This window comes from Arachis hypogaea, chromosome 7 (assembly GCF_003086295.3).
Source record: "Arachis hypogaea cultivar Tifrunner chromosome 7, arahy.Tifrunner.gnm2.J5K5, whole genome shotgun sequence".
Classification (NCBI taxonomy): domain Eukaryota; kingdom Viridiplantae; phylum Streptophyta; class Magnoliopsida; order Fabales; family Fabaceae; genus Arachis; species Arachis hypogaea.
The window spans coordinates 81399647-81417763 of record NC_092042.1 but is presented as its reverse complement, the minus strand read 5'-3'; the positions used below and the strand labels follow the sequence as shown (position 1 = coordinate 81417763).

The following is an 18117-nucleotide window of genomic DNA, read 5'->3' as shown; positions in this document are numbered from 1 at the left end:
TAAAACCCAGACACCTAACACTTGTCCATCATATCCATTCAAAGCATATGCAACACAAAAAATACACAAGAAACCAGTTCATCAAATTGGTCATAATTGTTTATATTGGATCAGATTCTGGTACGGTTAAAGCCACTTTAATTTGCTGGGTTGTCTGGCAATAACAAATTATTTTATTGAATTAAAAGACTTACAGTCACAACTACTTCACGTTTCCCTGATTTAGTTACCTTCTCTTATTTAATTTGCTGGCCATCATGATGCTCCCCACGTACGCCTCTCAACATTAATTTTTTTTTTCCCCATAGAAGATAGATCATAAATCACACTATTATGTGCACTTTTTTTTCAAAATAATAATCACTGCAAATATATATGTTGCTGCCTCAATTTACTGAGTATTGTTGTCATAAGGTTTCATGTCAAAGTATATCCATCTATCTATTTAGATATATTAAATCAGAACTCGAAATAATTTTTTAATACATTTTTAATCTTTTATTTTTTTTAGTATTATGCACCATCAACATAAATAGATAATTAGCATAATTTATTTATTATTTAATTGATTAAATTATTTTTTAATTTTAATTAAATTACTTTTACATTTTTTGTTTTTATTTTCATGTATCTCATTATTATAGTTTAGAATTTTTTTATTTTTTTCACTCATGATATTTTTTTAATTATTTTATATTTTTATATTTTTTTATTTTTTATTTTTATATAAGATACTATATGCTGCTTATTATTTTTTGTGTGTGATGGAGAGATGTCTATCACAAAATAATGTGAGAAAAAAAGTGTTTTACGTTGCTGTAGGTTACACAAATGATCTCTCCAATTTCTTTGTATTGTTTTGTTCATAAATTAGACGGTCTGATTTGTGTTTTTGAAAATTAAAAAAATTTTAATATTAAAATTAGACTGTCCAATTTTCGTTTTCAAAAATAAAAAAATTTAAAAGTATAAATCGGACCCTTCAATTTGTAGTTTATTTTTTTTCAAACAAATCGGACCGTTCAATTTGAATAATATCATTAAAAAAAACGCCATATATAAAACAACAACTAATCTTCCAATAACAACGTATTATACATATATTTAATCAATATAAAAAAATTAACTACTATATGCCTTTAATATTAATATTATTTCTCTCCATTAAGTATAAACATAATTCATCTTTTTTATATTCACTCTTTCTTTATGATTACCTTATAGAATTATAACTTAGATTCTTATTCATTTTTTTTCTCACTCTTATAGTATTTATTTTTTTTTAAGTTACTCTGTACTTTTTATATTCTTATTCTTTACTTTTATATAAGATATATACTATATGATTTCAATGTTATTGTTATTTCTCTTTAATAGATATAAATTGAGTAATAAAACATAATTCATCATTTTCTTTCATACTTACTCATTTTTATATTTATTATATAAATCAACATTCACTTCACACATTTTTTTTATCTCATCTATCTTTTCACAAAATTTCATACTTCTTATTTTTTCTCATTCTTACTAATATTTTGCATAAATATTTAAAAAATTTGGTTAATGACTACAATTTTTTTTTAATTTCTAAACATATGTGTTAGATAATAAATTTCTAGAAAGGTTACTCTCCACAGAAACACAAAAGTCAAGACAGCTTATTCTCATATTCTTAGTTTTCTTTCTTCGATTGCATCACTAAATTTATGGAAGCATATGCTCTTGGATATTGGTGCCTTATCCTCTTCCGTGCGTAAAATGAAGTTGATTAGTGAAATCAAAAGTCTAATTCTGATTTTTTTTTTCCATCCCTTTTTGTGGGGCAAAGTGATGCATGATGCTAGCTAGGATAGTTCTTCTCAAAGTAAACTCATGGTGGTTGTAACCATGGAATCTTAAAAGGGTGCCGCGGAATTAATCACGTTGAAAATACTGTCTCCTCCTTCATTATTATTAGAGCTTATTATCTAGCTTCTAGATCATTTGCCTCTCAAAAACTGGCCTATAAACTACAGATAGCTCAAGTTTGCAATGAGAAAACAAATTAAAGAAACACATTATATAATTGATGAAGATAAATAGATTAACTTATATAAGTTCATAAAGTATGTTATCTTGATTCATATAAAATTAAATCTAGAGATGGATATGAAGAGGTGGATAAGGTGAATCTAATGTGGGAAGAGGTAATATAAATGAAATTGTGTCAAGGTCCCTGTCAAATAAGGGAATTGTTAAATAAACAATAACCATCTTAAATAATATGAACAACCACTAATCAAATAAAAATATATTATATTTTAAATTATTTATCTAAATCTTAATATTAAAATAACCATCCGTACAGTTAGTGAAATGAACATACGATATATCTATTATTCATATTATTTAATATTTTCATTGTCTACCCGTACTTTTCTGTCAAATAATCTCTCTTACCTTGTGAATGCATGATGTTGGCCTATATGGGCACACAATAGAAAGCATGTCAGAAATAAAATAAAGGAGAAGCAATTAGAAAAGAAAAGAAGGGTAAAGCAAATGAAGTGCAAATAATAGAAGCAAAACCAAAAAGAAAGGCCTGAGACTGAGACAAGTACTATTTTTTTTTCCCCTGAATGTCAAAGTGCAATCCCTCACGCAAACTCTAAAGAGAAAAAAGCTGCAACCAAATTTAACAAGCCACTGCAATGGCAATGGCAATAGCAATGGGCATGCATTGAAATATTTATTTTTATCATTATAAAAATATGATACTATTTTTGTTTATAAAAAAAAAGAGAGAATCAGAAATCACATAAGTGAAACCATAAGCTAAGGACCTAAGGTGGTATCTGAGACAGTGACCTAACTATGCGAGTGTTGCAGTGCAAAATAGTGGTGGTTCCTTTCTGCTAGGTTCTTCAGTGATCCCCCTCTGGCCCCTACCTGGTGATTATTCAAAAATTCAGAGTGCTGGACCACCAATCCATTCATCCTCAGTCTCACTTATTCTTGTTTTCATTGCTTCCAGTAAAAAGTAAATATAAGTAGTGAAATCTCTTTTTGTCATTACTTCATTATTGCTAGCTATCCTATTAGCTTAGCTACCACACTTACTACTACTTAACAAATAAATAGTAAAGTATATTCTGTTATTGCTGTGAAATTGAGTAATGCTGATCCAATCACGAGGAAGTTGTGAAGTTAGCATTAGCAGCATCACTTTTCGTTTTTACAAAGCAGCAGTAGCACTGTCACATTATTATTATTATTAATATTATATATATGCAGCCAAAATTCAGCGTTTCAGTTTGCACTCCATGTGCAGTGCCCTCTGAACACAGTTATGATTACGATCGATTAAAAAAAAGTCAAAAGTGTCACCCAGACTTGTCTGCCTGCCCTCATTATTATTAATTAAACATTAAATAACAGGAAATAGAACAGTAAATCAGAAATTATGAAATTGAACTACATTATTAAAGAAAGGCATATCATATAGTAGTAGTAATTAATTGTTGAATCTTTCTTTAGTGTCCCCTCTATTATTAAAATATTATTTTATAGCGAGCGTATTCTTAACTTACTCTTGGTTTATATATTGATAAGAACTTTGTAACTATGGATAAAAACAAATATAAATAATAAAAATAATATTTTTTTAAATAATTCTAGATTTTTTTCCTAAACTCTTTGTACCATGCTAACATGCTCCCTTACTCGCTAGTCACCCTTAAATATAACATAACATACACACGACACACGACGTTTCATTCCTCGTCAATTAGAAAGAGAGAGAGAGAAGCATGCATATACATAGAGGAAGCTCGTCCTACAGTTGGGATGCAGCAAGAATAGGGAACACGACGTTCGTGCAAGCAGATCCATCAAACTTCAGGGAAGTGGTGCAGAAACTCACCGGAGCACCGAAGAAGAAAGCAGCAGCAGCAAGCTTCAAGCTACAGGAGAGGCGCCACGCCTACGCCGCAAAGAAGCTAGAGCTCACCATAGGCGGCCTCTCAGAAAGGCCACCTTTCTTCACCGACGCCACTACTCCATCATCATCATCCGTATCGTCGGCGTCCCCCGTGTCTCCTCTGCAAATGGAAATGGAAGACAGAGTCATAGCTCACAAAGGCTTCTACTTACTGCCTTCTCCTTCTTCTTCTCATCATTATCGTCACACCACTCCTCAGTTACTCTCCCTCTTTCCTTTGCATAATAACCAAACCAATTCTCACTAAACTAAACCACCTCTCTTGATTTATTTAATTAATAATCTCTCCTAACTCTCTACTCTCTCTACACTTAATTTATCTTGCTTGTTAAATATTTCAGTTTCATTCTTCCATATTTACAATTTGCACGTTAATCATACTTCCGCGAAGCCAACGATATTTGTCAAGATAGAGAAAAAGAAAATCATTCAAAATTTATAAGTTTTATAAAGGCCAATCTAAATGGCAGTGAGGAACAAAGAAGGTGCAATGTAAAACTCTTTTGCGTGATAATTATCGAAAATGCTCCTTATAAAATCTAAAATGCCAAGATTTTGTTTGAGAGACATATATTTGCTTCCACTATCGAAAACTATTATTATTATTTTTGAATTTCAGCAACTTACTTTCTCACAACTTCTTAATAATCCGCTAAATCATTACATCATATTAAGCTTCGGTAATAATTAACACATCATACTAAGCTTCTCTTTCTTGGTATTAACTTATTTAGATGTAGCTTACACTTCAATAATACAGAAAATCGACAATGATAACAAAATCATAAATCTTCCCATTAAACGATTAACAAGCCCAACACAAGAGGAACAAATTCATCAACTGTGTCCACAAAATAAAAAAAAACCTCATTCACAGAAAGCTAAGGCAGTAAGACACGGTTTGTAGACATACGAATGCAAAAGTAGAACGTGTATATGACACAAATTCTTATCGATCCGACCGAAAAGAAAATTTTCTAGGACATGACTTTGTTATCCAAATGATGTCCAGATTTTGGCGGGGACACGTTTCATGCTGATATGATCACATTTTTAAAGGACCGAAGCACATATGGGACTCTGCTGGCTATACAATCCATCTGTGAACTTGTTCCTGCTTCTTCTCCTCCTCTTCACAACTGTAAATCCTTCACCATCTCCATTCTTTTGCTTACTCATGTCAATTTCTTTTTCTTTCTCAGTCGAATGAGGCATCACCGCATTCTTTTCATCATTACATTCAGCAAAAGAATCATTATTTTCATCATTACATTCAGCAAAAGAATCATTATTTTGCTGAGCTGACTTGACAAGCAAGCTAAACAGTATCTGCCTTGCTATCTCTGCCTTACTGACATTAGCAGTGGTTTCCATTTGCAATGCATTTCTGGGAACAAACTCTGGTGCATGTGGATTCATGATTCTTCTTGTATCCCCGTATCCACTCCTGTCCCTGGTTTCCACATGCATGCCTTGATTAGCATTGGCATCATGTAAGTTTGTCACAGAACCTGAATCTGAATGGTCAAGTATGGACAGTGTTCCTGATGATGGATTGAATGGTTTGGCTGCAGCTGAAATCTTGCTAGCATTTTTTTGTGTATGTCTTGCATCATCAGAAGCAACGGAAACCTCCTCAGCTTCTGATGAAGACTTCTCGTGTTGGCTTTCACCTTGGCAATAATCTCCCTTTGTTACATTATCGGTATTTACTATAATTTTCTCTAACAAGGGCTTCAAAACTGTACCTGGAGGTGCCACAGCCACTTCTTTGTAAGATATGGACTTTGAAGCCATAAAGCTCAGAGCTGCTGGGCTACCAGAACTTTTGGCTCTAGTAGGTTTTGTTGGACTTAGTTGACCGGTAGAATCTTCTTTGAAAGCTAAGTTTTCAGGCTTCGATTGCCTAGATGAAGATAATATTTTTGAGAGGAATCTTGAACTTGATTTCTGTGGACTTTTCCTGATAACAGTAGTGCTCAGCTTTGAGAGATGAGATCCTCTGCGGCCAAACTTGCTATTCGCAGTGTTCCCAGATCGCCCTTTTGAATTGGCTTCTTGCCAGCCTTCATCTGATGATATCTCCTCCTGGTGAATAGATTCACTTGACACTGGTGGACTATACATAGGGACATTATTGCCATTTTTGTTGAGAATCTCATAATCCACCATGCCAGATCTTTCTTCTGTTTTGTTTTCTGCCATACCAGTAGCATATTCCAAGCCATCATAGACAACACCCACATTGCTTGGTGCATCTTCACGTTGAAGGTTTTGGTCACTTATTGGTAGAAGTATCTGAAAGATTAGAGATATAATCGACAACTATCAGTTGCATAATGAGGCAACACAACAGAAAATTTTACAAAACAAAGGTAGCAGCAGTTTATAATAATAAAGCAATTAATGTCAAATATATAAGGTAACACCATGTAAAAATTTAGCAAAGAACCTTCCCACGCTGCTGTTTTCTCTGAGCATGTTCATTTCTATTGGAATCAAGCTCGGGACTTATAAAATCCAGAAGATCTGACACACTGCATTAAAAGAGTCAGTTTTTTGGTGCCCTGAAATACTGTGTTGTATCTGAAACAAATAACATGGAGATACCAAGCCAGTACCTAAGGTGACCTTTACTTGCAATGGATGCATCTGACTTTGAACTTCCACTTTTGCCAGCTTCTTGCTGCTCTAGAGCTTTTGATTGTAAAAATTCAAGACATGCAGCTGCTTCCTGCATTAGAGTAAACATATTATATATAACTATATAAGCATATATACAGCAACATTTGTCATTACATCTACCAAGTTATAACATTCTTTTATATATACAGACAACAAAAGTCACCACCTGTGTACGAATATCTTCTGATCCAAGCTTCTTTTGAAGTATCTCAAGATTGGTTTGCTCATGTTGCACACTAAGAGAATATGCTTCCATATAAGAAAGAGCTATGGCTATGGCATGATAGCATGTAGCAGTCTGTATATGATCTGGTCCTAATAATCTAATGTTGCATTTAAGAGCTTCATGTATGTACCGGAGTGCCAGATCATTATTTCCTATAGCCTCTTCCACCATAGCCACGTTTATATAAGCCGCTGCAGTGTTTGGATGAAACAGTCCACAGGTAAAATGAAGAAGGAATAAGGTACGATTTATATACCTGAGAAAAAAATACAAAAATCAACAGAAATTCTTCATGGAATAGGCATTCTAAACCATTTTGAAGAGGAGAGTCATTGTAACCTACTTCAAAGCGAGCTCGTATTGTTGCATACGATAGTAAAAGACAGAAAGGTCCCCATAGCTTTTTATTGTGTCAGGATGATCAAGCCCAAGCTCCCTCTCATTTATATCAACTGCTTTTTGCTGATATATTGTGGCCTAAATAAGCAAAACTCGAACAGGTTCATTAGCAACAAAATGATGGAAAGACTCTACTTTCTACACTACATGAGAAGCAAATATAACAGAATCTTCACCTGATTACCATAACCGGCTTGGTAAAGAACCACAGCTAAAAGATTATAGGCACTTGCAGTAATTCGATTATAGGTACCGCAAACAGCCATCATCTTCACCAATGCCTGCAATTAAATAGACAAGTTTTGTATAGAATAACAGATCATGCTTAAGGCAGATAACAAACAAGATGATTATATTGTTACCTTTATTCCATAATGTACAGCTTCCACATTCTTTCCTTTATCGACAGCAATTTTGGCTGATTCTAACAAATTGCGTCCATCTACGGAGAAGCATGTTACATGCTGTAGAATCAAGTATGACACTCTTGGTAATTGGCTCAGTGATATGATAAAACTACTAGATCAAACATAGAATCCGCTTGGAGGTTGATAAAAATCTAAATTCAGTATCCCACCTTGCAAACAGGAACCATGCTGATAATATCATATTTCTTGAAGGGCATGGGAGAATCCAAGTCATAATCCCTCGTAACCAACTCCAATCCAACCTGTACGAGAAAACCATAACATATTACAAACTCATCATCTGAAAATAATAGCACAAGCACAAGCCAAATTGATGATACCTTGTGACAGAGCCCTCTGAGAACTGATAATTTCCTCAACTGCTGAAACTCATCGTTTAATGTCCATCCAAATTTTTTGGATATAACTACACGGAGCCACTCAATTCTGAGATAATGATCATCACTCAGATTTGTTTGGTCAGACGGCCTCATTTGGAAGCCTCCAAATAAGAAATTCAACGTTGATGCAATGACTGAAGATAAGTCTTCCACATAATCAACTGAGGCAATTACTGCTTTAAGTAAATGCTTGAAAGCTCGTGTAACCATCTCATGGATACAAAGTGATTGAATGTGTGGGAGATCCACTGCTAGTTTTACCTGATCCATAAAATGCATGACAAGATCAAACTGTAATACCAAACCAGTTTAAGTACAATAGTAGATTTTTAGCAGTGTAAGAAGGAGGGATCTGAGGGAATAGAACTCTCACCACTTCACCCAATGATGCCATCTGTATTCCTCTTAAATGCATAAAATCCGTTAGTGTGCGGCCATCAACCGGGGAAATCTCAAGCGAACCAAACTCCATAACCTAAAATTGTAAAGAATTCAGTTCTCAGACCATGTAATCATGTTATCCATAAAAATTATTATCTGTTGGAGAATCTGATGGTACCAGCTTTGGCAAAGCGATTTCATCATAATAATCATGTGCCATGGTAATCAGCTCGTCAACTTTCTGTTGCAACAAGAAGCCGCATTAAGTGATAGAATTAACAAAAATTGAAATGTAAACATTGGCATGTTAAAAAAAAAGGGACGAAAAATTGAAAACATGGACAATTTCAAACCTTTGAGTGAAGACCAGTACCAGATACCTTAAGATGCAAAAATGCTGTGTGAGAAAGAAGTTTCTTCAACTCAGTAAAATTTTCTAAATCATCAGTGATTGCTTCAACTTTATCAGATGACCCGTTCACATGCACAAGTTGGTAATCATTTGGGCCTGTCAAATCTGTACCACCTATACTGGTTTCTTCCTTTTCCCTCCTCTTCAATGATTTAAACTTCTTTCCAAGACCATTAATATTTTGTGCAGTTTCATTGCCACTATCTTTTTTGGAAATATTATCTTTTGATATTTCCTGTTTCTGCAGATGCTGTATCCAACTGGAACCAAGTTCCCATCGAATGGACCTTTTAGGAAGAACTGCCTCCTCCTTTAACTTTTCCAAGGATTCTTGAACCTTCTTCCGAACTAGATATTTAGAAGAATCAGAATCACCCAAATTTGATAGAGATGTCACAGACCCTTCCAATTGATCAGCATCAACTGCAGACTGGTGATGAAGCAGTAGCCTCAAACTGTAAATATCTCAGATTCATTAAGATCAAATATTCATGCAGCCTATTACCAACATAAATGGCAATAATATATATATATATAGTTCTCCTGTATAATTTCCCCTTAGGAATTACAAAGCACCAATAATGCCTGGACTAAAGAGATCGATCATAGTTGAAGAGAAGTTTCACATTTAGTATTGTATTAGATTAGATGTGCTCATACCTGCTGATATTGAGAGCATTAACCTCACCATCTTGCTGATCATCTATTTCAATATCTTGAGGTTCAGACTTGCTCATGTTGGTATCACCCACAACCCTCACCGTTGCAGTGTATCCGCAGAGCTGTACAACAACAACAGTCAACGAAGCAGTATCCTGCACCGAAGAAAGAAAAAAAGCATGGGTCTTACATGTGGAAATTTAAGCTCTGAACACATGAACAACTGACAACTTACATGCACAAATACATTCTCATCTGCAGTCAATCCTTTGAGTAAATTCTTCTGTGCTTGCTCCTCCTGCTTACTATCATCATGCTTAAGGATAGTGTCTGCGGCATCACGTTTGACTACAATGGATAGGTCCCCTACATAATCCTCATGCACGATTGAACCCGGAGAACACTTCAACTTGGATGTTATTACATGGTTTATAGCCGCAACAGCCTTAGATATTGAGGTGTCAAGAAACAGATTGTGAAGCAGAAATGCTTTTCTATCTCTGACCTCTCTCTCCTCCTCAGTTTCACAAGGAAGACAAGCCAGAGTAGCAAACTCTTTAGCCCATGGCCTAAGATCATGTTGACCATTTCGCCCCTGACCGCCACAGTATTCATCCTCATCAGCAGGATAGTTCCAAGTAGATGGAGGGAGAAGCCATGTATTAGCTCGCAACCCAAGTGGAAGATTCCCAAACTGATGATCATGAAGGACCAAAATGGTAAGAAGAAACAAACATATAGGTAGCGTTTATTTTGAGGTACAGATACTGAGAGAATGAGAATCAGTATCATGTTTGTTGGTTCAGAGATTGTTATTAAAATTTTTAGAGATAGAGACCGAAATTTTAATAATATTTTATATCTAAAATACCTTCATTTCAATTAATTAATTAATTTTAATTTTTATCTTCCACTTTACACAGAATACTACTGAGATTTATTCTAATCTCTATGTCTTAGTCTCTGTCTCTCAGTCAAACGCATACCATACATATATATAATTTTGAACGATAAAACAAGAGAGTTTCAGTGGCACCTTATTGCGTGCAAGAAAAGCTTTCATGAGAGCGCCATATGCCTGCATTAAAAATTGAACGTAACTGCGGCTCAATTATTATAGCGCGTGCTGCACAAACACAAAACAGAGTGCAAGTTCATACATACGTTAGCGAAAGCTCTGGTGAGGTGTTGGAGAAGATGAAGTAAAGAGTGGGTCCGAAGGGAGCGCTTTCCAAGAGAGTAGAACCCTTTCTCTGATGCAACCACCTCTACTACCTTCCCATTGCATATCTTAATCTACAAACACATTTCAATTCAAAAATAATCATAATTAATTACTATGGACTCAGGCTCCGTTACAGTTACAAAAGATGTCGAAAGCTGCAACCTGAAGTTCAAAGTAGTCTCCCTCACGTCTTTCATCTGCATTCTTCAGCTCACGCCTCTTCAAATCTGCACCAACACAATCCCATAACAATGTGCAATTTAAGCTAAGATTGCAACACAGCAACGAAGGAGGAAAAAATACGAACGTAAAATGGGAGGAGAGAGGTGAGAGAATGAGAAGAAGTCGTAGAATGTTGAGAGCATCGGCGCTGGGTGGAGGGCACGCCTGCCGCCGCCGTTGCCGCCGTTGGGTTTGTCCGGTGAGCTGGAAATGATGTTGTTGTCTAATTGGGCCTTTCCATTCTTCTTGGGCTTGTGGTTGGGTTTGGGCTTGGAGAACCTTGTTGTGCACGAAACGATATCCAATAGTCGGCGCACGTGTTCAACTGCTTGGGACTCCTCTCTATAATCCTCTGAAATATTTTGAGGGACCATACTCGATTAGACAAAAAAATAAATTAATTTAGGTGAAATCGATTACACTTGAAATTGATACCTAAAAGTCGTTAGATGATTTGACTGATTTGATTAAATTTTCATCTAAAATAAAAAACTCACGTGAAGTCGACTGCACATGAGTTTCCACCTTAATCTAAATACATAATACTCATTTTATTTTTCAAAACATATATGTTATATTTCATATTTCAAGGAAATTACAAGACAAATTCATAATGGCCTGTCTAAGCTCTGGCCTTTCAGATTGCTCAAAGTCATAGACATAGTACATTCATAATTAAAGATGGTACGTAAGTATTGAATGTGAGACGAATGTGGACACGCCTTTCAATTATTTTGATTTTTGAGGCTGATGATCAAGGATAAGAGAAACGCTCCTCTAGTGCTCTACCAATATAATATATTCTTTCTTAAAAGATTTATCTTGAAAAAATAATTATTTTATTTTTTAAATAATAATCACGGAATTGGCATTCTACATATGGTTGAAGAATGGTGAAGGAGGAGTTTACATACACTTACCCTCAACCATTCTCAGAAAGCATGGCTTCAAAGTGACAACTTGTATTCTGTCATTTAGTCTCGGCCCCTTCACCTAAAGGAACACATTATTGGGTACTGGCTTAAATGCATTAATTGCTGAAATGCATAGAAAAATGCAAAAGAATGTAACCTGGTGTGATAGAGAATAATTGGTAAAGTGGCATGTCTCCACATTCTGAGCAAGCAACCTTCTCACATCAATTATCTTATCAGTAGATACACCCTTCACCAAAGTTTCAATAGACACAGCAACCCTAATCAGAAATGTATATTAAGCCAAAACCATAATGCCAGTTCTGGAAATCAAAAACCGTACCTTGAGAACAACTTGTGAGTCATATGGGGTGACCACAATTATGTCAACTAAGGAAGGCTCTATTATTGCTGGAAAAGTAGTAAAAATTAAAAAAAGTAGTCGTGAAAACCTAAAAGCATAATATAGTTTAGTTGAATGTTATTTTGAAGTGAAAAGATGATGATATCGTTTCGCAGCAAATGGAGAGCTCTTATAACCTTTATCTTCCTTTTTCTTCTTCGAGGCCTTAGCTTTGTTAGATTTCCCTTTCCCTGATCTGGGGGCCATTGACCTTTCCTTTTTGCCGTCACGGAATAAAGTGTAATTTTGGCAATGAGAAACTTCTGAAATTCATCAGCAACGCCCCCAAAATGATAGCTGAAAACACAAGAAAGGGCGTGAGAAGAAAAGAAAAATAGTGTGCTTTGTGGGCTCCACTTTGTGCTAATAACCAGGCTGGCTTTTCTCATGAAGAATGAAGAACCACGTGTGTAATATAACGCCGAAGGGAGGAGCTGTGTGACCCTAGACTCTCATTCCAGAAGGTATAAAACAAAAACAATGTCACGGTGTCTAAGGAGAAATTCTTGTGTGCGCAATGCGCTGATAATACGAGTTTTAAGTAGGAATATTTGTTTCAGAAATTAAATTCAAAAGTTTTAAGTAGGACTATTTCTTGGTAGGTGAACTTTTTGTGCAGCACGTGTTACACGCCATCTTCTTTTGGAAGGTGATATCTATCAAACAAATAATATTTGATTTTTTAAAAAAAATTTCGATGAAATTTTTAAGAAAATGGTTAAATATTTACAAATTTGTTTTAATTTATTTTTTGTATTTACCTATTAAAAACAAAATTTCATATATTTTTTAAACAGCCCGGCATATAATAATAAAAATCAATACCATTCTAAGCTAAAAATAATAAAAAAATTATGATCAGTTACAAGCAATAACATACCAATAGATCAATTTCAAAATTTTTAACATATTTTTGTTGTTTTCATTTAGAATTAAAATTTTTAATTCAAATCAAGTCTCTCTGTTGCATATTTACTTATTTAAGGAGTATTTTTAATGTATAGTCAAATTAAATCTTGTGTTGATATATATCCTTATGAAAACATTTTAAGTATTTTGAAAAATACGGATATTCCAATTGTTTTAACCGTTATTTTAATTAATATATATTATATATATTTTTTATAATTCCGATACACTTAAAATGTTTCCTATCCTTATACCCTAGACCCCTCTGAGTAAGCAGCACACAATCTTTATAAAGTGACGGGTCAATGCTGATGTTTCCTATCCTTATACCCTAGACCCCTCTGAGTAAGCAGCACACAATCTTTATAAAGTGACGGGTCAATGCTGATGCAACGGATACAGCTACATACGGATGAGGAGATCATGGTGGTTACTTTCAAATAAGTGTTTGGGACATTTTTGTTTTTAATCAAATCAATAGCCTGTCATTATCTTTCTACTGTTTTTTTTTTTTGGTCATGATTATCTTTCCACTGTGAATCTGTGACAAATCAATATTTTTACCATTTTGTTTTTGGACAACATTTTTCCCAAAAGCATCTGTGATAATGGAGCCTTTTGGACTCAAAACAAGAAAGAAACCTCAGCCCGAGCCCAAGCCCAAGAGAGAAGTAAGTATTGGGCCAAGATCCAAATGGCATACCGTGACAGCAACTCACGCGAACGAAGTGATTGCATGTCTCTCGGAACAGGCGAACAGCCAGTAGTGAGAAACCAAAAAGGAAGGCGCGAAAACGTCATAGCAGAGTCAGCGTGAGAGAGTGGAATGCCGGAGCTTCCAGAAGTGGAGGCGGCCAGGAGGGCCGTCGAAGACAACTGCGTCGGAAAGAAGATAGTGAAATGCATTGTTGCTGATGATCCAAAAGTCATCGACGGTGTCTCTCCGTCGGAGCTCCAAGCTTCGGTGGTCGGCAAGACCATTGTCGCAGCTCGCCGAAAGGGAAAGAACATGTGGCTTCAGCTCGATTCACCTCCTTTCCCTTCCTTCCAATTCGGTATTCATCCTCTCTTTCTATGTTGCCTCGTCATTTCGTTGAACCCTAGCGAAAAGAGTGAGCTACTTAATGCATTTTTACTCGTTTATATCTCAGGCATGGCTGGTGCTATATACATAAAAGGCGTTGCAGTTACTAAGTACAAAAGGTGAGGCTACTTCTTACTTGGACAGTGATTTATGAGTTTTCAAGTTGATAACAAAGGGTTTCTTTTTCTTATTTTTATAATTTCACATGCATATCTCTTTTATTGGTCCTCATTTCAAGAGGATATATCAGAGCCTTGTGTCAATTTCTTATTTTATTTTTTCAGCATCTATTTACAAATTTTATTTCATTCTTTGAGCTTATATAATTATTGTTATTCTTTTCTCCGTGTCTATAACTGCTTCAGCTTTGAATGTTACTTCCTGGCAGCGGTTCTGCCCATGAAAGTCTATTGTTAGTTTATTGGGTGTAAACATGCATGCAGGTCTGCTGTAAATGACGAAGAGGATTGGCCTTCCAAATATTCTAAGTTTTTTATTGAGGTAAATGTTGTCCCTGCATTGATCAGTGGAATGCTAGAATTATATCACTAGTTCACTACTTGGACCTGTGATCCCTTGGAATTAAACACCAATTTCATTTTATGCAAATTCAGCTGGGCTAAAAGATGAAAATGCATGTTCTAAAGTGTTTTTTCCTCCCAACATCTCGTTCTCTTTTCTCGAAATGGAATTTGTTGTTGTGGACGCGCATATCTTTATTCAGTTGGAAGATGCAAGTTGATGTGATGTTAGAGTAGGCTAGGTTATGGTTCTGGCAAGTATGACATTTTATTCAATTAATTCGCCTATTTCCATAAACTTGGTTTCATGCTGAGAAAATTAGTATTATCATCTCAATTTAGTGCTTGCGTTTTAATTATTAAAGGAACCTTACTGCAACTAGCTTTGTGTTCAAGTAAAATAATGAACTTTCTAGTTCATACCTATACTAACTAGATTATTGGCACAGCTAGGAGATGGCTTGGAGTTGTCTTTCACCGACAAAAGGCGATTTGCTAGAGTTCGCCTGCTTAAAGATGTATGGTGACTTCCACTTGCTATCCAAGCCTAATTTCCAAACAATTTTTATCAGTAACCTCACTTTTCTCCCCTCCTTGATATAGCCGACATCAGTGCCTCCCATATCTGAACTTGGTCCTGATGCACTTTTGGAACCCATGACACTTGAGGAGTTCACTGAATCTCTGCACAAGAAGAAAACTGAAATCAAACCTTTGTTACTTGATCAGGTATTAGGTGCCTACATTTATCATCACCTTTTAAAGATTATACATATTGTATTTATAGGAGATTTTAATTTTCCAATATCTGCAGAGCTTTATTTCAGGTATTGGAAATTGGGTTGCAGATGAAGTGCTATACCAAGTACGTACAAGCTTCACTTTCTTAATAATTTTGAATCTTTGAGACTCTCCAGTTATGTTTTTAATTTATTAATTTAGACTCTAAGAGTGATATTTAGACTTTTTATATTACATCTACAGGATGATCACTGGAAATCCGATTTTATTTAGGTAGAATTATGTTTGAAAGAATGCTCATTTGCATCCCTGTGTCTTATTACTATGAATATAAATTCGTATTTTTAACTTTCCATATTGCAAAAACACGGGGAGCCCCCTATCCCCATAGTCATTGTTGCAACTTAAACTCATCGTTAAGAAATGGCTATCCAGTGATATAATTCTTGTTACTCTATTCTAATATTCTGATTTGGCACTGTTATTGGTTTGCATTAACCTCAAATTGTTTTGGAATTGTATGCATTTCACAGTATTTAGCATCTGGCTTTGCATTCTTTTGTAGTTAGTAGTTAACATATTATCCTTCTAGTGTTGGATAGAGATCAAACTATAAAATTGCTTGATACCTTTTTCCTTTTATCCAGGCAAGAATCCATCCTCGGCAAACAGCTACTAGCCTTTCGGATGAAAGTTGTGCAGCTTTGCACAAATCCATTAAAGAGGTGCAGAATGTTGTTTTCTTCTTTGAAATGTATAGCTTATCAAATTTATATACTTAATAAAAAATATAGAGGATAAAATATGTAGGTTATTCAATATGCGGTTGAAGTTGATGCTGAATGTAGCTGTTTTCCTCTTGAATGGTTATTTCATTTTCGTTGGGGGAAAAAGACTGGAAAAATAAGTGGTGAGGCATACTTCTCTAATATGTATTAGTTAACAAATAGTTTCATTTTACAGGTCATTGAAAAAGCACTTGAAGTTGGAGCAGATAGTAGTCAGTTTCCTTCTAGTTGGATATTTCATTCACGTGAAAAAAAGCCTGGCAAGGCTTTTGTTGATGGTTTGCTTTCTTACTTTGTGTTGAAAATAAAATTAAGCATTTTGTTGGTACATGTAACATGGATTGTATCACACTGTTTCATTCATGCTGAAATTTCCAATCATCTATTTAAAAGAATATATTTACCTATAACATTTATTTCATTTTTAATAAATATAGTCTTTTTCTTCTGCATGCATTTTATATGAAATGTTCCATACTTCCCATTTCCCAAAAAAAATAAAATGTAAACCATGCTAAACATTTATGAATTTTCATGCGATGGCAGGGAAACAAATTGACTTTATTACTGCTGGTGGCAGGGTATGCCAATCTGAACACTTCCCTTGATTGTCTTTTGTCATTGTGTTTTCTATTTTTCTGATCTGAAGATGCTCTTGGTCCCTAGACCACTGCGTATGTGCCAGAGTTGCAAAAGCTGAGTGGATCACAAGATGTGAAAGAAATTGGAAAATCTAGAAGGCAAACCTCAAAGAAAAAAAGTATTGATGATGACGATGAAGATAATGAGAAACCAACAAATGGGGAAGAGGATGATTTGGGAAGTCTTAAATCAAAGAAGGCGAAAAAAGCAGGAGGTGGAGGTAGGAAGCCTTCCAAAAAGAAGTCTGAGGAAAGTGACTATGATAATGATGGCGATGCCGGTTCTGATGAGAATGATGATAATGATAATGTTGAGAAGAAGAAACCAGGAGGGAAGCAATCAAAGAAAAGAGTTCAAAGCAGTCAAAATAGTAGGAATGCTAGAAGGAAAGTTAAGTAGCCACTATTACGTAGCTTGCTAGCTGCTGTGCTATTCCCTCGAGAACAAGTGAACAACAGAAGGATGGATTATTTTGTACCTGCAACTTAGATTAACTATCTTATGTGTTCTCTGTGTTATCTATTGCCCGGTTGGGCTTCCTCAAATCAATCATGACCTATTTTAATTATTTCAACCAGAAAATTGGGATAAAGGGATCAGCTGACAGGTTTTGTACTTATTGTTAGTAGTCATGTCTCCAAAAATCATGATTATAGTTGTTTCTGAAAATAGAATGGTTAGAGTTATGAAAATACAGGTCAATTTTCATTCTTCATTAGTGATTCAACTAATATAAATTCGATAACCATTTGTGTAAGGAAGTGATTGAGATTGGATTAGCTCATGCCTCATCACATCTCAATCAAGTTTTTACCATATTGTTGCGAAAGCATCAAGGTAATAAGTCATCATGACCCTAAAACAAATAAAAGCCTGATCTGTTCTGAAAATACATTGCCATAGTATTGGTACCCAAACGCTTTGTTTTGTTGCTGCCGAGAATCACAAATGAAATAAAAAATCGCAATTTCTTCTAAAGCATTAAAGGAAACGGAAAGAAAACGAAAAGGAACAAATATAACACGACAATAATTCTTAGTTCTTTCGTTCCGTTTGCTTGCATGACGGTTAATTGTTCAAAAACAGTTAATTTTCTGTATATATTACGGAGCCAC

At 35.0% G+C, this 18117-nt stretch overlaps 3 protein-coding genes across 10 annotated transcripts; 2 read left to right on the top strand and 1 right to left on the bottom strand.

Annotated features, from left to right (window-relative positions):
• Positions 1-3791: 3791 nt before the first annotated feature.
• LOC112701699 (VQ motif-containing protein 11-like) lies at positions 3792-4229 on the top strand. Its single transcript, XM_025752428.1, has one exon. The coding sequence runs from the start codon at positions 3792-3794 to the stop codon at positions 4227-4229; it is 438 nt and encodes a 145-aa protein (XP_025608213.1).
• A 524-nt stretch (positions 4230-4753) lies between these two features.
• LOC112703771 (protein REDUCED CHLOROPLAST COVERAGE 3) lies at positions 4754-12875 on the bottom strand. 2 transcript variants are annotated; one of them, XM_025755360.3, is made up of 22 exons: positions 12455-12875; positions 12258-12325; positions 12072-12164; positions 11921-11993; positions 11086-11352; positions 10941-11005; positions 10718-10849; positions 10590-10631; positions 9789-10247; positions 9554-9708; positions 8835-9348; positions 8660-8722; positions 8474-8575; positions 8041-8361; positions 7870-7962; positions 7655-7756; positions 7469-7573; positions 7237-7370; positions 6834-7149; positions 6604-6716; positions 6435-6519; positions 4754-6280 (listed from the first exon to the last, which is right to left on the bottom strand). In XM_025755360.3, exons 1-22 carry the CDS (start codon positions 12522-12524, stop codon positions 5036-5038), a joined length of 4617 nt encoding a protein of 1538 aa, XP_025611145.1. In that variant the 5' UTR covers positions 12525-12875; the 3' UTR covers positions 4754-5035. The 2 variants fall into 2 exon arrangements, with proteins under 2 accessions (XP_025611145.1, XP_025611146.1); XM_025755361.3 differs by having other exon boundaries at positions 8862-9348; positions 12455-12870.
• Positions 12876-13779: 904 nt separating this feature from the next.
• LOC112703782 (formamidopyrimidine-DNA glycosylase-like) lies at positions 13780-17717 on the top strand. 7 transcript variants are annotated; one of them, XR_003154692.2, is made up of 10 exons: positions 13780-14281; positions 14378-14429; positions 14754-14811; positions 15281-15349; positions 15435-15560; positions 15646-15696; positions 16220-16297; positions 16383-16638; positions 16907-16941; positions 17027-17717. XR_003154692.2 is itself a non-coding variant. In XM_025755379.2 (10 exons), the coding sequence occupies exons 1-10, from the start codon at positions 14053-14055 to the stop codon at positions 17399-17401; spliced, it is 1176 nt and encodes a 391-aa protein (XP_025611164.1). In that variant the 5' UTR covers positions 13780-14052; the 3' UTR covers positions 17402-17717. The 7 variants fall into 7 exon arrangements, 3 of the variants coding, with proteins under 3 accessions (XP_025611164.1, XP_025611165.1, XP_072056107.1); XR_011864290.1 differs by having other exon boundaries at positions 16367-16638; XR_011864291.1 differs by having other exon boundaries at positions 16367-16482; positions 17027-17694.
• Positions 17718-18117: the final 400 nt, after the last annotated feature.